This window comes from Homarus americanus, unplaced genomic scaffold (genome assembly GCF_018991925.1).
Source record: "Homarus americanus isolate GMGI-L3 unplaced genomic scaffold, GMGI_Hamer_2.0 scaffold32583, whole genome shotgun sequence".
Classification (NCBI taxonomy): Eukaryota; Metazoa; Arthropoda; class Malacostraca; order Decapoda; family Nephropidae; genus Homarus; species Homarus americanus.
In genome coordinates this window covers 10,707,424-10,731,525 of record NW_024713129.1, presented here as the reverse complement: position 1 = coordinate 10,731,525, position 24,102 = coordinate 10,707,424, and the positions used below count along the sequence as shown (strand labels likewise).

At 37.5% G+C, this 24,102-nt stretch overlaps 1 protein-coding gene across 2 annotated transcripts; it reads left to right on the top strand.

The window, feature by feature from the left end:
* The first annotated feature begins 1,013 nt into the window (after positions 1–1,013).
* LOC121866978 (solute carrier family 25 member 35-like) lies at positions 1,014–24,047 on the top strand. 2 transcript variants are annotated; one of them, XM_042366732.1, is made up of 8 exons: positions 1,014–1,115; positions 5,399–5,588; positions 9,978–10,187; positions 10,639–10,705; positions 12,724–12,875; positions 17,555–17,669; positions 17,953–18,134; positions 22,192–24,047. In XM_042366732.1, exons 2-8 carry the CDS (start codon positions 5,421–5,423, stop codon positions 22,219–22,221), a joined length of 924 nt encoding a protein of 307 aa, XP_042222666.1. In that variant the 5' UTR covers positions 1,014–1,115; positions 5,399–5,420; the 3' UTR covers positions 22,222–24,047. The 2 variants fall into 2 exon arrangements, with proteins under 2 accessions (XP_042222666.1, XP_042222675.1); XM_042366741.1 differs by having other exon boundaries at positions 1,058–1,131.
* Positions 24,048–24,102: the final 55 nt, after the last annotated feature.

Below are 24,102 nucleotides of genomic sequence, written 5' to 3'. Positions count from 1 at the left end.
CCTCTGAGCATCCTCACCAACCAGCTCTCTCTACTCAACGCTTGTAACCATGCTGCCTTCTCAGCACCAAGCTGCATTCTACATCCAATACAACATGTACAGTATACAGAGAGCACATTGTGAGTTTCCTTTCTCCATCCCATCCTGAGTGTGAACCCAAACAACCCGTACCCCACAAGGGTGCCCAGAGTTAGGGCACGCGGCTTGAGGAACGCCTAGGTCGCCGGCGGGAGCGGGAGCCGCCAGGCTGGCGCGGAGGAGGTGTTGCTTGCTGGTGGCACTGGGTAGAAAGAGGCTGGTCACAGCGGTGTCAGGCCTTATAAGGCGGGGGTAGGCGTGGGTAGATAGTTGACCCCGGCTCCGTGGTCGGCGCTGGAGGCGTAGGCTGGGGAATTCGAGAAGGTTCGGTACTTGTAGGGGAGGAATCCACTACACAGTATCTGCCAAGAGTGCGTATCAGAGACGTGACTTACCGCCCAAGCGGCTAACGAGCCGATCAGTGGCGAAGCGGATAAAAGTAAAGCAAAAGCATGACACTTACAATACCCGCTATCCCTTGCCAAGGAACTCCGTAGAATACAATGCAATGAACAAGGGTTTCGTTGGTATAAATTTAAGAAATAATTTATCGATGATGCCATCACTTATAATGATAACTTATAACTTATTTCGTGATGGGGGTAGAAAAAATGGGAATTGAGTCCTGGGGGTATCCGTGCCAGGGGTGTTATTCAGTATAATAACTCGTTTCATCCTATACTAACACTGGGCAATGAAGGTTGACACTTAAGTAAAAAAAATAGACCAATCACTCGAACGACTAACAAGCTGATAACTGATAAGTGGTAAAAATTATAGGAAAAAACATGAAAAGGAAAAGATAACTAAATTAAATGTCCATAGTATTGTGTTTTAATATGGGTGATACCTTGTTAGTGCTGTACACATTTGAAACGAAATAAACTTGAAATTAAATAATATATAGATAGTATGTCCTGAAATTATTATGCTTATATATATAATAATTTATTCTCCCACACGGAGTTTTCGGCGTCAACAGTCCGAGGTCCACCAGCTGATCACCACAACACTGCACTGCGGCAGGTGTACCCCAGGTATTGTTTCACTGGTGTAAGTTAGTAATACCGACCTCCTATAAAATTACGTCGAGAATATGTTAAATGTTTTATATATTTCATTTAGAGGTGTCATTAGTCCGTGATTATATTATAGATGATGGAAAGAGTGTACTACAGCACTACCCTACAGGTGAAGACTCAATGATCATGATGATTCAACAAGTTCTAAAACAGCTCTAGCAAGGTCTAAAATATAGTAATAAAATAAGATATTGACAAAAGCTACTATACCATTATTTTGTGAATCTTTGTATGTTTAATTTTTGGTAATGAGTATAAAATCATGAATGCCTTTGGGTAACAGATGCTACTACAGTACATTATATAATTATGTAATGGATACAGGTACGACAGCCGTACACCAATAATCACATTGCATATAGGTATGGCAGCCGTATTGAAGGACTGCGTTGTTAATGGTAAGGTTAGGTTATAGGGTATATTAGGTTGGGTTAGGGTCATCTCGTACCCAAGATAACTCGTACCCAACTCACAACATCAGTCATACCCAAGATTACTTACACCCAATTCAAGAGATAAACCATACCTATTAGTATATATACCATGCTTTTTAGCTTTAGCTATGATTACAAAAAAAAATTATGTAAATCTTGTAGGAAAGTGCAGTGAAATGGGGAAATGTAATGCAGGCTTCAAAATGGTTGCTTCTCATTACATAAGTACAGTATGTTATTCTGTCACACAAACATTGCACTACAAGTACCGGTACATATTTCACACTATGTGGTTTAGAATAACTTTATTGTAATTTACAGACTTCAGGCAAATAGAATTGGCAGTTTCAATTTATAAACTGGGCGATGTAAACGTTTAAAATGGTCATAAGTCAACAAAATATAGACATGCATAAAAGCAGATTGATTTTTCAGATCCAGCTTTATGTAAACATATCAGTTAGTATACAGTATATAATTCGGGGCTCCTCTCTGGTACTTCTTCCGGTATAACGAACTTGTTCTACGAAGTGGCTGACATCGTGACATCGTCAGGAATTTTTTCTTGTGACATGTCAACGTCAAGAATGAAATGCAGTAGTAATAAGGATATAAAAGAAAGAAGAGTGAGAATATTGGCCAACGCATACACTGTACAATTAGTTTTGTTATTGTATGTTAATGATTCCTCTGGATAGATAGATTTGTTTAAAAAGTCACGACCACACAGAAACAAGGCCCGTATGAGTAACGTAACGACTTGATTATGTGTCGCCCAATATTCACGCTCTTCCTATTTAGAGAGAGAGAGAGCAGACGTATTTACTCTTAATTTTTTAAAGGTAAAGTCAAATAAAACACATTGCTATTCATATATTAAAATCAACCTTGTCCACATTTCCATTGTGGATATATATATATATATATATATATATATATATATATATATATATATATATATATATATATATATATATATATATATATATATATATATATATATATATATATATATATATATATATATATATATATATATATATATATATATATATATATATATGCTGATAACCACAAGGAAAAAGAAAACACGAAGTTCCCAAATGCTTTAGTGTAATTCACTGTCTCGTAAATTGTGTACGAGTTGACATGTTCTGATGAGCACGATTTGCTTGGGTACGAGTTGTCCAGCACCCATAATTGGTTAAGTTAGGTTTGGTTTGGTTAGGTTAGTCTGAAAGAAAGTCATCTTGGTAATTATCATTGTATGGTCAGCCCACCATGCATGTGCATTAGGCTGCCGTACCAATAAACATCGACGTTTCGCATGTGGCTGTCGTACCTCTCCTGTGCCATATAATTAATTATTGATCAAATGGACCAAACTACCTAACCTAACCTAACCTATTACAGTTATCTTATGTTGACAGGTTGTTATGGTAGGATCACTGCAGACCTACTGTTACATGTGATCTTCAATTGCCGGGGAGGAAGATTATTTAGAAATCATGTAATAATGTTTAGGTGAAACAAATTTTGGTAGGCTAGTTTGATGAATACTGTGAACGATAAATTATAGTCAATAATGCTATAATATCTGGTTCTTGGAGAAGCCCCCAGACTCAACAAATGTAAACAATGGTATGCACTTGGGATATTATGCCCATTTGATGCAAGATTACCGGTTTATTGTAACGAGTCCAGATCCAGTAGAATGGTAAGAAGAAAAAAATTAACCCACAACACTATCTTAAATGCACTTAGACAGGGCCACACTCCCATCTACAATACTGGCAAAATTACAAGATATTGAATGGTTACGAAAATGTAGACATTAATTTTTTCAAGACCGAATATATCAAGGAAACATGAGAGGACATAACACTTTACAAAAGCAAAAAAGAAAACAAACAAAAAAGAAGACACACTTTCAGTCAACAAGCAGTGGACAAATGGAATAATCTGGATCAGTATGTTGTTCAAACAACATTTGTTAACTAGTTCAAGAACCGCCTTGATAGAGTCAACATGTAGATGTGGGCCGAGCCTGGCAATAAATTCTGACAGGGATAATCTTCACCAGGACACTGTTACTACGAAACTACCAGTACATGTATTTGGCAATGTCACATTTAAGGGGTACAGTCTTAATGTTTAATAAAGGTGTATGATTTAATTTAATAAAAATTTCATTTTTATATGTACTATACTCTACATTAGTTTACAAATCTTGAGCTGCCTTTCATGAGGTACTCTGTCGAACACCTTGCAAAATTTTGGTATATATTGTTAATATTGCCACCCTGTTTTGGAATATGAGTTCAAACATCTAGTAATACCTTGAGTAATTGTGTTAAACAGGAGCATCCCGGCATAAAACCATGTTGGCAATCCCTTACAAGGTTGTTTCGTAGTAGATATCATGGCATCTCCTATAATGCTCTCAATTACTTTACATACTATGTTGGTCAGACTCACTGGTCTATAATTATTTGTGGAGTGACAATTGCTTTTCTTGGAAATAGGACTCGCATAAGCCATTTTCCAATCACTGGGAACATAGCAATGAAGATCTTGATAATACAGGTCCAGGGTACAGTATTTGCATTCAAGGTCCAATGCCCATTATGAAAATTTCCTTAGGCATAGATACTTATCTTTAAAACTACATTAGTTCTATTTTAGTTGTACAGTACTACCTTACAGAAAAAAAAATTCTGTCAGAAAATAGTCTTGAACTTTTCATTTTCAAATACTGTATATAAATTTAAGCTCACCATAATTGTATCGCTGATTGTTAAAAATTTATATTCCTTGACCAATGTGGATGTAGCCACAAAATTTTGGTTATTCCAACTGAACCTTGTCGGGGGTATGTTCAAGATGGGTTAATTTTACAGGACAATTGTCTTGTAGTCAGTGTGCTGCTGCCCACACATGCTACAGTGAATTTAAACAAATTATGAATGAGCTAAGTCAGATTTTAGTAGTACAGTAGCTGTACTGTATAGTAATATGGAACAGATTGTTCCCTTACTTTGTTGCTGTTAATATCAGACACATTTCATTGATAATTTATTTTAATTTTCCACTTAGCAAGGAGTTACATACTGGCCACAAGCCTAAAGATAAGTGTTACACAATATTATGTGGAGATGCTATTGTATAGAAAGTAATATCTTATAAAACCATTTTTCTTATCTCATTCAAATTAATATATGCAATTAATAAAAAAAAATTATTCCTTAACAGCATCATCTTATGATTATCTCAATATTTTTTTCCAATACCTGTACTGTACTTTAATACCTCTACAGCACAGTATAAGCTTACAAGGTTTTGTATATGTAAGTTTTTGTTTAATATGGTTCCTCAATAAATTGTCAAGAAATTTCATGATAAAGCACAGTACAGCACCCTAAGTTTTCCCAATAAATAAGTTTGTGTTTTGTGAAGAGGTGAATACAATTACTTTTTCATATTTAGCAAAATTGAAGGCTTTCTTTGTGTGACTTGTCTACTTTCTGGTGGGAAAATTTGCTGTGAACTTTGAACATCTCATCATTACCGGCATACAAATTTGTGTGTGGAATTTCATGATGGCCATGGCCTTCATTGCATCCCTAACTGGCTGTGGTGCCTTACATAAAAAATGCCCTTGCCCAGACCTTAAGCTAATCAAATTAAGATTGTTTCATCATTCTGTACGAAATATTTAATTTCAAAAAATTTGTGCTAGTTAGTAGAGTATGTACTCTTCTGTTATATACAATACTGTAATTGAGTGTCTACAACTATTTACAGGATCTTAAGTTAATGAGACTGCATGATGGAGTTTGTCATTGGTGCTACAGCAGCTTGTGGTGCTTGCTTGATGTCCAACCCCATGGATATGCTCAAGACCCGCATGCAGCTGCAAGGAGAACTGAAAGCTCATGGACACTACACAGTTTATTATAAGAACATAGTTCATGCTGGTATTGCTGTTGCTAAGGTATTTATCCTCCAGTTTATGGTTTTTGAAAACATACACTGATGTTACAGTATCTAATGGACTCCATGGAAACTGATATTCAAGTTTTGATAATGTTTTTGTTTTTTTGTGAGATCTTTCCTAACATGTTCATTTTAATGCAAATCTGGTGTCAGGGAAATGGAAAAATGCAAAGTACTGTTCAGTTCAGCAAATTAAGTAATCCAAGCTAAACACAACATCATAAGGTTAGGTGTAGTTGTGGTTCATTTAATTTACTGTTGAAAATAAGTACAGCACTGTACTCATAATGACCCCAGGTGACTAATAAGTACTGTACTCATAATGACCCCAGGTGACTAATAAGTACTGTACTCATAATGACCCCAGGTGACTAATAAGTACTCATAATGGCCCCAGGTGACTAATAAGTACTCATAATGACCCCAGGTGACTAAGAAGTACTCATAATGACCCCAGGTAACTAAGAAGTATTCATAATGACACCAGGTGACTAATAAGTACTCATAATGACCCCAGGTGACTAATAAGTACTCATAATGACTCCAGGTGACTAAGAAGTACTCATAATGACCCCAGGTAACTAAGAGTACTCATAATGACCCCAGGTAACTAAGAAGTACTCATAATGACCCCAGGTAACTAAGAAGTACTCATAATGACCCCAGGTAACTAAGAAGTACTCATAATGACCCCAGGTGACAAAGAAGTACTCATAATGACCTCAGATGACTAATAAGTACTCATAATGACCCCAAGTGACTAATAAGTACTCTTAATGACCCCAGGTGACTAAGAAGTACTCATAATGACCCCAGGTGTCTAATAAGTGTTCATAATGACCCCAGGTAACTAAGAAGTACTCATAATGACCTCAGGTGACTAATAAGTACTCATAATGACCACAGGTGTATAATAAGTGTTCATAATGACCCCAGGTGACTAATAAGTACTCATAATGACCTCAGGTGACTAATAAGTGGTCTTAATGACCCCAGGTGACTAAGAAGTACTCATAATGACCTCAGGTGACTAATAAGTACTCATAATGACCCCAGGTGACTAATAAGTACTCATAATGACCTCAGGTGACTAATAAGTGGTCTTAATGACCCCAGGTGACTAAGAAGTACTCATAATGACCTCAGGTGACTAATAAGTACTCATGATGACCTCAGGTGACTAATAAGTACTCATAATGACCCCAGGTGTCTAATAAGTGTTCATAATAACCCCAGGTGCTCATCATTATTCCAGATGATGCATAGTTGTTCATAATTAAACCAGTTGCTTACAATGACCCAAGGTGTTCCTCAAGTACTTACAATGGCCCAAGGTGGCCCTCAAGTACTTACAGTGACCCAAGGTGTCCCTCAAGTACTTACAATGACCCTAGGTGTCCCTCAAGTACTTACAATGACCCAAGGTGTCCCTCAAATACTTACAATGACCCAAGGTGTCCCTCAAGTACTTACAATGACCCAAGGTGTCCCTCAAGTACTTACAATGACCCTAGGTGTCCCTCAAGTACTTACAATGACCCAAGGTGTCCCTCAAATACTTACAATGACCCTAGGTGTCCCTCAAGTACCTACAATGACCCAAGGTGTCCCTCAAATACTTACAATGACCCAAGGTGTCCCTCAAGTACTTACAATGACCAAAAGGTGTCCCTCAAATACTTACAATGACCCAAAGGTGTCCCTCAAGTACTTACAATGACCCAAGGTGTCAAATACCCACAATGACCCAAGGTGTTCCTCAAGTACTTACAATGGCCCAAGGTGGCCCTCAAAGTACCTACAGTGACCAAGGTGTCCCTCAAGTACTTACAGTGACCCAAGGTGTTCCTCAAGTACTTACAATGACTCTAGGTGTCCCTCAAATACTTACCTAATGACTCTAGGTCCCAAATGCCCTGTGCCAAAGGTGTCCCTCAAGTACTTACAGTGACCCAAGGTGTCCCTCAAGTACTACAATGGCCAAGGTGTCCCTCAAGTACTTACAGTGACCCAGGTGTCCCTCAAGTACTGACAGTGACCCAAGGTGTCCTCAAGGTGTCCCTCAAGTACTTACAGTGACCCAAGGTGTCCCTCAAGTACTTACAATGACCCTGTCCCTCAGGTGTCCCTCAAGTTACTTACAATGACCCAAGGTGTCCCTCAAATACTTACAATGACCCAAGGTGTCCCTCAAGTACTTACAATGACCCAAGGTGTCCCTCAAGTACTTACAATGACCTAAGGTGTCCCTCAAATACTTACAATTACCCTAGGTGTCCCTCAAATACTTACAATGACCCAAGGTGTCCCTCAAGTACTTACAATGACCCAAGGTGTCCCTCAAGTACTTACAATGACCCAAGGTGTCCCTCAAATACTTACAATGACCCAAGGTGTCCCTCAAATACTTACAATGACCCAAGGTGTCCCTCAAGTACTTAATGACCCAAGGTGTCCCTCAAGACCTAAGGTCCTCAAATACTTACAATGACCCCCTCAAGTACTTACAATGACCAAGGTGTCCCTCAAGACAACTTACAATGACCCAAGGTGTCCCCAAATGCTACAATTACAATACCCAAGGTGTCCCTCACCCAATGACCCAAGGTGTCCCTCAAGTACTTACAATGACCCAAGGTGTCCCTCAAATACTTACAATGACCCAAGGTGTCCCTCAAGTACTTACAATGACCCAAGGTGTCCCTCAAATACTTACAATGACCCAAGGTGTCCCTCAAGTACTTACAATGGCCCAAGGTGTCCCTCAAATACTTACAATGACCCAAGGTGTCCCTCAAGTACTTACAATGGCCCAAGGTGTCCCTCAAGTACTTACAATGACCCAAGGTGTCCCTCAAGTACTTACAGTGACCCAAGGTGTCCCTCAAGTACTTACAGTGACCCAAGGTGTCCCTCAAGTACTTACAGTGACCCAAGGTGTCCCTCAAGTACTTACAGTGACCCAAGGTGTCCCTCAAGTACTTACAGTGACCCAACGTGTTCCTCAAGTACTTACAGTGACCCAAGGTGTCCCTCAAGTACTTACAGTGACCCAAGGTGTCCCTCAAGTACAGTGACCCAAGGTGTCCCTCAAGTACTTACAGTGACCCAAGGTGTCCCTCAAGTACTTACAGTGACCCAAGGTGTCCCTCAAGTACTTAGTGACCCAAGGTGTCCCTCAAGTACTTACAGTGACCCAAGGTGTCCCTCAAGTACTTAGTGACCCAAGGTGTCCCTCAAGTACTTACAGTGACCCAAGGTGTCCCTCAAGTACTTACAGTGACCCAAGGTGTCCCTCAAGTACTTACAGTGACCCAAGGTGTGACACAAGTGTTAATAATGATGCCATGCAAATTACAGTTGCCCAACCCTCCCTTACTGGACAGCAAGTCACTGTCTAAACGACTCCCAACATGCAAAGTAACGCCCATGTAGTGTATTAATTGGTTTATAGCAGTTTTAACTCTATGGAAGGACTTGAGTAAACATAACAGAATTACTGTACTGTTTGGGGAGGTGTGTGTTGATGGGAAAATATTTTTTTTAAATTAATCATGCAACTGATTGTGTCAACATAGCTCAACACTCAACCACCCACCCATACACATGGTTGCACATGGGGCTGTATGTGTGTGTTCATGCCAGGGCGTCCGTCTTTTCTACAACTCTACAACCCATTGCCGTCAGTATTTTTCAGGGATGTCCAGCATTTTCTTATGACAGGTGATATTGCACTCTTGGACCTGCATCGAAGGCCAGTTTACAAGTTTCTTAGTTACAGAGAAGTGTTTTACTGTAATAAATCACATAGGAAGAGCATTTAATTTTACCTTCCTTCACAAAATGAAAATAGATCAAATTGGTGTGCTGATCAATGGTATTAACCAGAATACAGTATATAACTAAAGTAGTCATAATGTTTAAAAGGTTATACTGTATGTCTGACACTTTAGGTTTTAATATCTTGTCCAGCCACCTTCTTTTCAATGGCTGGTGCTAGTTTGCGTGTTAGGCCCTGGGGCGTCTGGACACACAGTCGAGTAAGGGTGGGACGGACTCCATACCCTCCGCCTCGGGTGGACCACAAATTTCTGTGCACAACTGTGCATACTGTATTTTGTTTTATCTCCAACAAATGTTCACTTTGAGATTATATTTTCAGCAGCTGTCATTCCAATTGACATCTTTTGTTTAGTAGCTGTTCACATGTGTTCACGTGTGTTCAACACCTCTTCTCATCGGGACCATAATTATGCAACATCTCACATTGAGGTCATGTGTTCAGTCGCATTATTCATTGTGTTTTTAACAGATATTAAACATTGTTAAGATGTAAGTGAAAAATATTATACATTATTATATCTTAAAAATAAATGTCAACTTGCAGGCTGAGGGCCTGTCTGGACTTCAGAAAGGACTGATGCCAGCTCTTGGGTATCAGGTGATTATGAATGGAATAAGATTTGGATTATACAAGAGAATCCTTGACTCCGGGGTCATAACTCGTGCAGACGGAAATGTATCAACCTTGGGTTGTGTTGCTGCTGGTGCTGGTGTGGGTGTGATTGGAGGATTTGTCGGAAGTCCTCTGTACTTGGTAAGTTCCTAGTAAATACTTTATTGGTTTCTGCTAGATTATGTTGACCTCCAAAATATTTTTATAATGGGGGGGGGTGAATCATCTAAGAGTTCTGATACTATTCAAGAACATAACACTGTACAGTGGAGTTGTGATAATTCACGTTCTTAAATTCACAGGTACCTCTATTACTGCCTCTTTTTTTTCTTTTTTCAAATTTTGTGGTCAAATATTCATAATTGCAACTGCTCTAATGTGATAAGTTTATCAAAGGTTATCAAAGGGATGTTAAGGAAGGGACTTTGTGCCATTGAAAATGGGGCCCCACAATGCAGAAACATGAGGGAGGAGTACTGGAGGAAAATTCTCAGACCAAGGACCAAGTCAGAAATTATTTTATTCATACATACAACTGAGAAATGATTTTATTATTACATACCAGTACACCTTTTCCCTCTCTTTTATACAGGTAAAAACTCATTTGCAATCTCAAGCAGCAGAATCCATTGCTGTTGGGCACCAGCATAAACATCAAGGCAAGCTATGCAAGATTTTTTTTTCTGAGAAGAATTATTGTTGTCTCACATCACAAAATTACTCTTTCCTTTGTCTTTTATTTCTGACCAAATATAGTCACTATACTTTTGATTTAACCCAAATATTGTTATCAAGGTGATATCATACAGTATACATACAGTATTCACTGCCCATATGTAAGAGGCAAGTAATTACTGCATCGTTACCAATTTAATTTATAAATATTGTTATTTCACACATCCCAAACTTAATCAAACTTGCATTGGTTTTTCCATACAATAATGAATAATGTAGCTGTCTGTCCTTTATATCATGTTTCATGTAATGTTATACAGTTGTACCCCACTTAACGCGGTCAATAGAACCCAGAGGGTCCCGTGTTAAGTGAAATCCGCGTTAAGTGAACAACAGAACATATGGGATTAATTCCAATAGAAACCGGCCCGACCCCCAAACTCCACTTTTTGAAGACACATAACTATGTTGTAGTAAAAATAACATCTTAATTTTATGATGGTACATGCACACAATTAATACTTAAGAGAAATAGAGAAATACAGTCGCCAAGTTAATGTCCATTCAAATAATGGACTCGACTCCCTCCCCCTCTCACACTACACTGCCAGCTCTTCCCTCTCTGAGAAATTTTTGGGGGAAAACCACTAAATTTTAATAATACCTCAAACTAAAGTTAGGATTATACAATTGACATTGCTGGATTCCTTGTAAGACCAGGAATATTTTGAATATAAATGTCATATATTTTGCACAAAAGATAACATAGTTACTCAGAAAAATTTTTTATCTAAAATTTGTATGTCTAATGCAAAATATATGATGTTTATATTCAAAATGATCACCAAATTATAAGAATTCCAGCAATGTAAATAATATTCTGGCCGGGTAATTTGTATGAATTTTATGAGCTAAACAAATATCTTCAGTTAATAAAAAAAAAATAATCTTCACGACACTATCTGTCAATCAAAGTACCCCACCTTGCCTCCCCCCCTCTTCCAACCGCGAGGTCAGTCCCAACCCTCCCCCCCACCCCCCACCAAGAGAAATACTGGGTGAAAATAATAAATTTTAACATTTTGTATTAAATAATACCTCAGATTAAAGTTAGGATAATATAATTGACATTGCTGGATTCCTTGTAAGACCAGGAATATTTTGAATATAAATGTCATATATTTTGCACAAAAGATAACATAGTTACTCAGAAAACATTTTTTATCTAAAATTTGTATGTCTAATGCAAAATATATGATGTTTATATTCAAAATGATCATCAAATTATAAGAATTCCAGCAATGTAAATTATATTCTGACCGGGTAATTTGTATGATTTTTATGAGCTAAAACAAATATCTTCAGTTAATAAAAAAAAAAAAATATTCTTCACAGGGTAACAGATGGTCGGTCGGTCCCTCCCTCCCTCCCCCCCACCCCCCACCAACCGTCCCAAGGAGATGTGTGGGAAAACCAGAATACTTAACTTTTTTGTAATAAATAATACCTCAAACTAAAGTTAGGATAATATAATTGACATTGCTGGATTCCTTGTAAGACCAGGAATATTTTGAATATAAATGTCATATATTTTGCACAGAAGATAACATATTTACTCAAGAGTAAACATTTTATCTAAAATTTGTATGTCTAATGCAAAATATATGATGTTTATATTCAAAATGATCACCAAATTATAAGAATTCCAGCAATGTAAATTATATTCTGGCCGGGTAATTTGTATGAATTTTCTGAGCTAAAACAGGCAGTCAGGCAGGGTGGAGGGTGGGGCAAATCTAAAAATAGCGTCTCGAGCCGGACACTCACCGCGTATATGATGAAAAAATCCGTGTTAAGTGAAAGTTCAGCTCTGGCGAGGCACCGCGTATATGATAAAACGCTCTAAGTGAAACCGCGTTAGGCGGGGTAATACTGTAATAAATTTATGTAGCTACTGTACTTTATATTGATAACATAACTTTTTATTTTCATTTGTTCACAGGTGTCTTGCCTGCTTTGTTTAGAATTGCAAAGGCAGATGGTATTAGAGGTTTGTGGCGAGGGGCATCTACGTCAGTGCCTCGAGTTGGAGTAGGTTCTGCATCGCAGTTGTTTACTTACACCAAGAGTAAAGACTGGCTGGACCATTATGGGGTATGTTATACTGTTGTGTCACTTTTGTTATATAAATCAGAATATACAGGTATCATCATGTCTGAAGTGTTATACCAATCATCATCATTATCATTTAATATTTGATTTAAGCACTTAATAAAACTAATTGTGATACATTATTTACTTCTATTCTACTGTTTTAACTCCATTTTCTTTTACATATGGTGCAATAAAGGCATAAATCATAAAAAATCATATTTTCAATGCAATAAAGGGAATGATGGTGTGAATGTTCCCAAGGAAGCAGCATGCCCATTCCTTTAGCATTGTAATGTAAGTAATTAAACAAATGCTTCAGTTATTCTTCCATCACTTTTAGAATCATTCTGTTGCCCACAGCCTTTATTATCCAGTGTTAATACTGGAGGAAACTAGAGTACCCAGAGAAACTGCGATGTTTGGTTTGGTAGGATCACACTGGATAACGCCCTTCTCACATTCATCCCGGGCCAGGACTTGAATCCAGGGCACAGTAATGAGAGGTATACCCAGTATGTGTATTATCAGTGGACAAGTAATTCATCTCAACCATACTTATGCAGAACAGTATTTTAAGGGGTTCTGAGAGCTCTTAATACTCTGGGATGTACGCTATCAGCCAGGACTCTTACGAACCTTGAGCTTAGATAATTTAGCTCTAATACACTTATGAGAACTGAATATGCATTAGTGCTGAATGAAACTATTGTTCCTCAAAAGCAGGTACAGTTGTACCCCGCTTGACGCGGTTTCACTTAACGCGATTTCTCATATATGCGGTGCCTCGCCAGAACCGAACTTTCACTTAACGCGGTTCATCTACCCATATACATGCAGAGTGTCCGGCTCGAGACGCTATTTTTAGATTCGCACCACCCGCTGCTCCCGCCTGCCTCGCCTCTCCCTCCTCCTCCCTCCCTCCCTCCCGCCTCCCTCCGCCTGGGCAAGCCGCACTGTAAGGTTGCGCAGTGTGTCTTCTACTAACGTAAGTGTTACACCTAACTTTTAGTTTTCCTAACCTAACCTTTATTTTTCCTAACTTAACCTTTATTTTTCCTAACCTAACCTCTTCTATATTACTTGTTTGTTCATACCATCATAAAGTTAAGATAAAATTTTTACTACAACATAGTTGTGTGTCGTCAAAAAGTGGAGTTTGGGGGTCGGGCCAGTCTCTATTGGAATTAATCCCATATGTTCTCTTGTTCCATTTACGGGGATTTCACTTAACGCGGTACCCTGTGGGTTCAATTGACCGCGTAAATCGGGGTACAACTGTACTATGGCTTGTTTGTAACCTCTCTTGTAAATGCTGTTCAAAAGAATTTATTTAATGCCTCTGCCTTGTCCTGGACTGAGTCCATGTAACTACTATTTTCAAGTCTCAGATCTGTTATGCTCACAAGTGTCCTTAAATTTAATTTTGTGGAACATTTAGAGTATTGGGGTTTGAATGGACCTCATTTGTGATTAGCCTCTGGAAGTATCTTTTGCCCTTTCTGCACTCTGACTTACCTTGGTTTCTGATTCTAGCATACGTCTTTCTGTCCTGCTCATCATTAGTAGCAACCCATCTCTAGAATCTCCGATATACTGTATCATCTTAACTTTGTCAAGTGCTGCATAGTTTGTATATAACAGTCTCCCAGTTATTCTGGAACTAATGGGCTTGATCTTCGATATGTACTGTACAATCGCCCAAATGAATGATGTCACGATTTCCAGAAACTTCAATCGGACAATGGTATCTGGCAACTATCAGACTAGCTTTATTTTCACTATTTTATTTTTTCAGGGCTGAAACACAATTTTGTGAAATAGTAATATAAATTAATTAATAAATTCTAAAGCAGTTTTTCATAAGAATGTTGTAAGAACAAATCATGTAGTACTGTATTTTGAAACAAAATAAATAACATGAGATTATTACTCAGGGACATTCAGGAATAATTTGTGGAGTTATAATTAGATGTCAAAATGAGGTTTACATTAATTGATAAGCTGAAATGAATACTGTATTGAATAAGAAATACTCACCACGTTTATGCCATATATTCACCACCTTGATGGCTTAAGGTGGGATACATTCACAAAACAAAATTTTGAGCTTTAGATAAACTGTTTGCCTACCTGTATATAATTGCTTCTTGATACCCTTTCCCAAGTAATTATTATAAGGAAATTAATTGTCATTTATACTCTGAAGATAATGTATAATTTAGCACCCAAGAATAAAATATAAAACAATAAAGATCCCCGTTGAACAATCATTCATTATGGGTGAAAAAAGTAAAACTTCGTTGAATTGCTAGCTTCTATGAAACCTTATTCAACTAATAATTATTTTAGTAACAAATGCCTTTCATATTGTTCTAAAAATAAAACAACTTCTAAACAAGGAAATAAGTCATATACAGAATATTGTATACTGTACTTGTGTTGCTGTATTATTTCGGACTGGCTGTCCCTTTCTTTTTTTTTTTTTTCTTTTTTTTCTGCGTGCATCGTCTTCGTCTTTCAAGTGTGGGATTGGGATATTGCTCATTAAATTTTACTACCTGATGGAATGCCAGAAAAAAGTTAGGAAGCGAGAAATTTGGCTCAGGAGTTCGTTAATATACCATATTACTACAAATGTCGGATTCACGGGGGGTTCTGGGGGTCTGGTCCCCCCTTTTCATCAGAAAATTCCTATACTTTTTCTTCAATGCAGTATTGTAATCAGACGTTTTTGAATAGTGTGACATCCTTCCTTGCTGCCCACAACATTAAGGAAAGGCAAAGTTGACAAGTTAAAATAATGATTGAATCTAGGGGTTGAAATATGTGGATACAGCAAGTAACAAGCACTCACACAAGAATCACTGTTATCGTGACAGACAAATTTAAGTGATGAAAGGGATAATTAGATTAGTAAATAAACTGAGTCATTTAATAACATTTATATTATTAAGTACTGATCAATATACAGTTGTACCCCGCTTTACGTGGTCAATTGAACCCACAGGGTACTGCGTTAAGTGAAAACCGCGTTAAGTGAACAACAGAACATATGGGATTAATTCCAATAGAGACTGGCCCGACCCCCAAACTCCACTTTTTGATGACACACAACTATGTTGTAGTAAAAATTTTATCTTAACTTTATGATGGTATGAACAAACAAGTAATATAGAAGAGGTTAGGTTAGGAAAAATAAAGGTTAAGTTAGGAAAAATAAAGGTTAGGTTAGGAAAACTAAAAGTTAGGTGTAACACTTACGTTAGTAGAAGACACACTGCGCAACCTTACAGTGCGGCTTGCCCAGGCGGAGGGAGGGAGGGAGGGAGGAGGAGGGAGAGGCGAGGCAGGCGGGAGCAGCGGGTGGTGCGAATCTAAAAATAGCGTCTCGAGCCGGACACTGCGCGTATATGGGTAGATGAACCGCGTTAACTGAAAGTTCGGTTCTGGCGAGGCACCGCGTATATGAGAAATCGCGTTAAGTGAAACCGCGTAAAGCGGGGTACAACTGTAGTTAATTTGGTACATTACACAACACAAGTAAAACACAAATATGCAATTATCAAAACACACCAGAATAGTACCTGATTATTCTTACTTTAAACATTAAATACACATACTAATACAACAACACAAAAACCTCATAAAAATGGCAGCTCAGGTAGTATATCTAGGTTGCGATGGCCAACCACAAGGAACCAGGGATTATCTCCGTAGTCCACTACCATCACAACACCACCAGCAGTAATCCAGAATACAATTCTTCATCCCCACCCTGGGAGAAGAGAAACACGTAGGCCGAGGTTACCAGGCAGACACACTTGCCTCGATACCTCGGTCTCATAGTCGGATAGGAAACTGGTTCTGATCGGTGCTCGCTGGGGTCGAGTAGTTTTGTGAAGCAGTTTCTTCTCCTGGTGTCAAGTTGGAGCAAGTGGTTGTTATGATGGTAGAGTGAGGAGGGGAGAGTCGACACAATAGTAAAAAGTAATTACTATTGACCTCAGAATATCTCCTGATATCAAGTGCAAGTGGCTTCAAAATGGCCTCAAAATGTCTATGATATTGGGTGGGCTCACGGTGCTCGCCAAGTTCCCAAACCCACAACTTCTTAGACCACCCCCTTTTGATATCCCTGGATCTGCCCCTGTTACAACAGCGTCCAGCACACTGGTCAGTCACTCTCTCAGCTCTCGCCAATTTGCCAGATACTGAACTGCTGTTTGAACGATTCATGCTAAAAACCGTGAGATCACTTCAGTTGACAAATGTACTGTATAATTGTTGTTGGTTTTTTATACTGTAATGACCTGTGGTTTAGTTTAACCCCCTCTTATTTTCAAGGAAGTACAGTATCTCTATCCTTACTCATTAAGTCAGGCCAGCCAATGTTCCTTGCTTCTTCCCTCATCCTGTTATAATCACCATTGTAATTTTTTAGCCTTAGCCTGCTCTCATTTCAGTTCCATAGTGTTAGTTTGTTCAGTCAGTTAGTTTCAATTACCTTACAATGAATGAATGAAAAAGAGGAAAATTATTATCTTCAATTTTTTAAGAATATTGTATGATCTATTACTGATGATTCATTATGCAGTATTTAGTTTTGTATGAATACCATTTATTCATGACATAAAATTACCTCCATTTGTTTAGAAATACAATGTATTAAATGTTTACAGTTGTACTCACGAGACAGTTGGCAGAGCACCTTTTTTGGAGCTATGGCGAGTGGCCTGGTTATATCAAGTTGTATGAGTCCCTTTGATGTTATTGCTACAAGAATTTACAACCAGGGTAATTATTTGGTCCCTTTTGTTTCTTACACACAATAGTTTAATATAAGTTCTCTGTCATTTTGGTTGTACCGTACAAGTGTGTTGCTTTGCTGACAAATTGAAAAACAAAAATTTTTATGAAGATAAAAGTTAGGAGACTATAGTATATATATTAATCTTTCTTCATTAAATTGATGAATTCAGTCATAATTGTAGATGAAATCCCAGATACAGTAATTACATCTTCAGAGTTTTGCAGAATACTGTATACATAATCCACATCATATGATTATATTTTCCAGGACTGGATAAACAAGGACGTGGATTGTTGTATAAAAGCATAACAGACTGTGTAGTGAAGACCTTCAGAGCAGAAGGTATCTGGGGATTTTACAAGGGATGGTCTGCGATATACTTCAGGATTGGACCTCACAGCTTCCTCAACCTAATGTTTTGGGACCTTCTTCAGAAACTTATCATGAATGTGAGCATCTCTTATCATGTAACTGAGGAACATATTGAGCAGTGCAAATGTAATACTGTACTCATAAAGTAGGCAAAAATCATAAATCCCACAGTTGTTCCCTCAAGAATAAGAAAACAGTTTTAAGGAAATTGAAAGTGTACTTTCTTAGTAATATAGATACAGTCATCCCAACGATTATGAATAAACTCATTTAGAAAGACATCATTACTTCAGGACAAAATCGGACAGATTTGCAACAGCCAATCAGCTGTAACTCTTGGGGAGGGGGCGGGGCATCTTTTCTCAGCTGAGGAAAAATGCACTGTAGTAACATTCTGCAATTTCCCACAATTCAGCAATGTGCAGACTACTTATTTTCTCTCTCTGGAACTTAAGCCACAGTTGAAGTTTATGTAGAGTGGCAAGTAAGATTGAAATTGGGTTACTCACATTAGTAAAACTATTGCTGCTGCATGGACTAATAATTTGCAAATAAGCTGATATCAAGTCTTATCATAACCTAACCTAACCTACCTAATAGCCATCACAATTAAAGGTGGCCCTGAGGGGGGAAGGAGACCAATGGCTAGCTTTGAGTCTACCTATTGGTCTTGATAGTCATTTCTATAGCTATTCTGAAGCCCAGTGCTGTTTGGTAGATAGATAGATATTCCGTAAAATTGTCATGCAAGTTTACAATTGGTTTAGCATGTACCGTATATGGACAATGCAGGTATGCAGTGTACAGTCAGAAGCATTATTTGTTACCCCCTACTAGCCAGAGCCACAGCCAGTGAAAGCCAATATTAACACTGCAACATCACCAGCCACGATAGTTCCAAAACTACCCAGCAACATTTAGACAGGGGAAGGAGAAGGGTTTGCTCGATTGCCAGGCTTTCACTAGCCGTGGCTCTGGCTACTAGGGAGGTAGCAATTACAGTAGAGCTTGATATAACACGAGATAGGTTCCAAGAGAGGTTGCTTTAAATCGAATTCGCACTTAATCGAAGTGTTGTTTCAATGGAATAATTTAGATTGGTACTTGAGAGAAACACAAAATACTAAAAAGACTGAGAGTCTACCCAGATGCACCTCAGTCCATCTCCTAGAATAAACAAAACATTGTTTTTTGTAGTATTATGTTAAAACAAATACTCATAAATCAACACAGCTAAAATTAAGGGATGCCAAATGGTCTGTTTACTGGCTGGGAAGATAGGGGGAGGGAGGGAGGTGAGGTGATATGTTTGACAGTTGATGCCAAGGTCTAGTTCTTATTTATTTATCTGTCCTTAAGAGTGACTTTAAGTTTTCTCTTAGAAAATGTCACTGAACTGACATGGGAGAATATAATTAACATTGCTGGAATTCTTATAAGATAGTGATTAATTTGAATATAAACATGCTATAGCTCGCATTAGACATACAAATTTTAGTTCTAATTTAAGAATTTTATTACAGAGAGCAAAATTTTTTATCTCCTGTGCAAAATATATGATGTTTATATTCAAATTATTCACTGTCTTGCAAGGATTCCAGCAATGCAAATTATATTTTCCTAACTTTAATCTGGGATATTATATAAGATAAAAACTTTTAAGTCTAAAACACCAAACCCTGGCTGGGAAGATGGGGGGGATGGGGGGAGGGGAGTGACAGTGACATGTTTGACAGTTGGGGCCGAAGGTCTAGTGAAGTATTTATTTGTTTATTTATTTCCTTTAGCTTGAGTTTATGTTTTTGCTTATACACTGTCACAGAAGTGACCGGGGAGAATATAATTTACATTGCTGGAATTCTTATAAGATAGTAATTAATTTGAATATAAACAAGCTTTAGTTTGCATTAGACAAAAATTTTAGTAATCATTTAGTACATGTACAGTACAGCTTTGCCCTTAGGACAGTGTAGCGTGCCAAGAGAAACGTTAGGCGCAAAATTATAAGTATGATGCGCCAGATTGACTCGCGCAAAATAGGAAAGATTCGCTTTAAATTAAAAGATTGTCTATAATTGTGGGTGTCGCTTTAAATCAATAATCTTAAATTGAATCGCTTTAAATCGACGTTCTACTGTACTGCTTCTGACTGTACAAAGACCTTGCAGGTTTACAATTCCCAATGTACCGGGACAGTGCAGTAGTACAAAGTACATCCATTCTTTACCACAATGTACAGTCTCATTCAAGATTCTTCAAACACTGCTGGAGACAGCTGGCAACTCAAGGCCATTTGTTTACTATAGTACGTCGTAAAAATTATGAATAAATGTAAAAGTGATCGGTGATTGGTTACTTATTTCCCTTCTGCTTAATTTACTGGTTGGGCTTTGTTGTTTTGTATTATATTATAGTACATACTATAGTAAGCAAACAGCCTTGAGTTGCCAGCTGTCTCCAGCAGTGTTTGAAGAATCTTGAACCAGACTGTATCATAGTTTTGGTCTGTGGTAAAGTGGGGGCCAAACATGATAATCTTGTACATATATATTTTAATATATTTTGTTGTTGCTTGTACAAAGGTTTTCTTTAAAAAAAAATTGTATTCTGGCCATCTTGCAAGGAACTGAGAACTGGACATCAAAAAATCAAAATGCACCCATTTCGTAATCCAACCTGCACTAAACAGTGAAATCTCACAAATTCAAAACTCACCATTTTGGAAATACCCGTACACTGTACAGTACATTTCTAGTATTTTATTCAGGAAGATCCCAGCAAACAGTGTATAGTATCACATAATTTGAAAAGCAGTGGACATTTGTGAAATCCTCCAAGAACATATGGGTTATATTAAAATTATTACTGTAATTCTAACATTGATCCTAAAATTCAAGCTCAAGCATGTAACACACGAGGCTAAAAAAAAATTATATAGCCTGACTATTTTCTTGGTCTTTTTTCTGAAATGTTTATTCTTTTTATTAGTTTTGAGAACTCAGATGACACTTAAAACTCTTACAATTCTTCCCTTTTTATTCAATGCATTGGCATACATCATATGCATATTGTTATTAGAGATATAAAAAACTTGTTTTTTTTTGTGTTGGGCAGAAAAAAAAATTTTCTGGAAATTTTCTGGTATTTTTGTAGCCTCTCGTAAATTTACATTTTGAGTTGCTTCCAATACAAGATATCATTATAGTGTGTTTAGATAATTTACACAGTTATTTTCATTCATTTACAATAACTATTGACAAAAATAATAAACTGGAAACTTTGCAAGGGAGTTGTACAATCATTGGCAATATTTTCATATATATTTACTATACTCTTCATTAAAGTATTTTGATAGTTTCAAAATATACTTTATGTATAAAAGAATCTATCATTATTATTTAAGAAAAAACAATTTCAGGAGAAGAAGAATGTAATCCAATACAGTAAACCCTTGTTATTTGTGGGGGATAGGTTCCAAGGAATGGTGTGAATAGGTAAAACTGCAAATAGCAACTTGTACTCCCTTAGTGCACTACTGTATACCTATATACCAAACAACTGACCAGCCAGGGCAGCACTCATTCCCACTTTTAACTTATCTAATAATTCAACTTTCTTTGTCAGGGTCACCACTAACTTCTGCCTTTTACATTTCACTCCACTAGCACTGACACTAGGCAGTCTTTTAGGGGCCATTTCACACATAAACACTGAAGTTTTGAGAGTACAACATGAGATGCTGCGTGGGGTAACTCATTGTGCTGCGGAAAAAGGCTTGCAAGCTAGCCACCATCTGCTTACTGCGAATAATCAAAATCGGGAATCGCAAATCCGCGAATGGCAAGGGTCTACTGTATATAAGTAATTACGTACAGTACTTAATTTTGAGAGACAGAGAGAGAATGACAGGTACAGAACTTGTCAATCCTATTCTGAAAAAAAGAAAGAAAAAATGGTCTTTAGTTTTTTTTTTCGGGGGGGGGGCACTTTATTCCGCTGGAAAAAACATTTACATCACTAATTGTTATACTAAATTTAGTCTTGTGGCATGCCTAACTCACTTAATGTTTTGATACATATTTACTTGTATATCAGCCTCACAGAATACTAATATGGAGAATGTTTGCTTTTCAGCATAAAGAGCCAAGTGGTGATAAGAGCTGATGATGGGCTGAGGGGATGAACAACTTCAACTCAGATGGTGGTAGACTGAAGATTTTTTCTGCTGTGCACTTTCCTTTTATTTATTTTTTTCTTTCTTTTCTGTTTTTTGCCTTTAAGAAAACACTGCCATGTAAGTAAACCTGTTCTCATTATAAACAAGACTCAGTTCTATGGGACCATTCACTTAATAAACACATTCCAAAATACACTGTTCCCTCACTTTGCACAGATTATACAGTTCTAGAACATTACATAAAAAATTAGACCAGTTTGATCTATTTAAAGGAGGGATTATGCACCAGTTGCCCTCCTTGACCTCATATGCCACAAATACTTATAATACACTGACAAAACTTGTTTGTGTTAGGTATAATGAAACAGTGCACACCATAAAATCAGTTGTGTGTGGTCACCAGTAAGGAAGGAGGGTAGAACCTATGTAAACCATCATGGGTATAACCACTCTTGGAGGTGGGAGCCGTGTCAGATGCCCCTCTAACCACCCAGTTGCCACCCCACACAGCACAAAAACAGTTACAAACACATGAGCACCACCACTACAAGGACTCGTTGAGTTTGTAGGTGTGTCCAAGTAAAGCAGCAGACTTCCTTGTGAGTGAATTATTTACCAATTGAATTCCAGTGTAAAACTATCTTGCTTTTTTTGCTAAAGGCAACTTATTTTAGATGTGTACTACCAAGACATATAGGTGGAGCCCATATACAAATGGAATAAGTAGAACACACATAAAAAGGTTCTCAAGTGATTGATTGGGTGAGCGAAAGACCAGTTGAGGTTTTGTAAATCATACATTAGTGCCCTACCCTATAATGCTGTGCTCCCTCTTAGTGCTTACCTTGACATCCATTGTGAGTTTTGTGCCACACAAAACATGGACTGTAGCCATTGAACTTGCATCATTATAAATCATTTCATGCAGTTGTAAATTCATGGTAAAAGAAACACAGTACAGTACAGGGGGGCCCCCCAAATTCGCGCGGGGGTTAAGTTTTCAAAATGGCTGTGAATCGCCAAATCCGCGAAGAACATTTGCGGACGGGGGGACATTTTCACTTGTGTAAAAAAGAAATGTACCAGTATACAGTATTCCCTTTATGTGTTTGCCCTTAGGACAATTATTTCCTTTACCTGTATTGTATATATGTGTGTGTGTGTGTGTGTAAACACACACACACATATTTACAATACAGGTAAAGGAAATTACTGTCTCTAGAACAAATGGCTCCCTGTCCCAGCCGCAAAAATGTCGGCAACTTTAAAACTACCCATAGACATTCTTGGGTACATCCAGGGTTTCATCTGCGAAATAAAAATCCGGAAACTTGGGGGGCCCCTTGTATATCAAAATGTAAATTCTTGCAATACTGTCCAAACAAAGCCAATGCAAATTGAGGGACAAATGTATTTGCATACTGTAGTAACAACCAATAGGACCAATAGAACCATATAATAATATAAGTAACATATAAACAATAAATTAATTTTAGAATATTTATTACAAGAAATATTATTTCCAGATGGCACATTGATTTGTATAAAATGAGATATTGTTCATAGATATTTTATTAAAAAATAATAATATTCTGTATATTGTCCATAGATACTGTACTTTATTCAAACTGTGATCTTGGATAGATCTGGTGCCTTCAAACAGGCCTTCCTCAGTCAAAATAATTAATGCATTCTTGAAAATTATGTCTTAAATGAAAACATGCTAAGCAAAAATAATTTCCCTTTAAGAGTACTGTACTGTACTTCCCTGTGCTTCCCTGACCAAATATATTCTGAACTTAGAAATGTTTAATGAAATAACTTTGACATTCCAACATTAGAGAATTATAGGTACAGTCCCCCAAAAA

Excerpts from the sequence above, each read along its gene's own strand:
- LOC121866978 (XM_042366732.1), top strand. The coding sequence starts at position 5,421 with ATGATGGAGTTTGTCATTGGTGCTACAGCAGCTTGTGGTGCTTGCTTG. Across the intron at positions 17,670-17,952 it reads TACAAGAATTTACAACCAGG|GACTGGATAAACAAGGACGT; the intron begins GTAATTATTTGG and ends TATATTTTCCAG. Across the intron at positions 18,135-22,191 it reads TTCAGAAACTTATCATGAAT|CATAAAGAGCCAAGTGGTGA; the intron begins GTGAGCATCTCT and ends TTTGCTTTTCAG.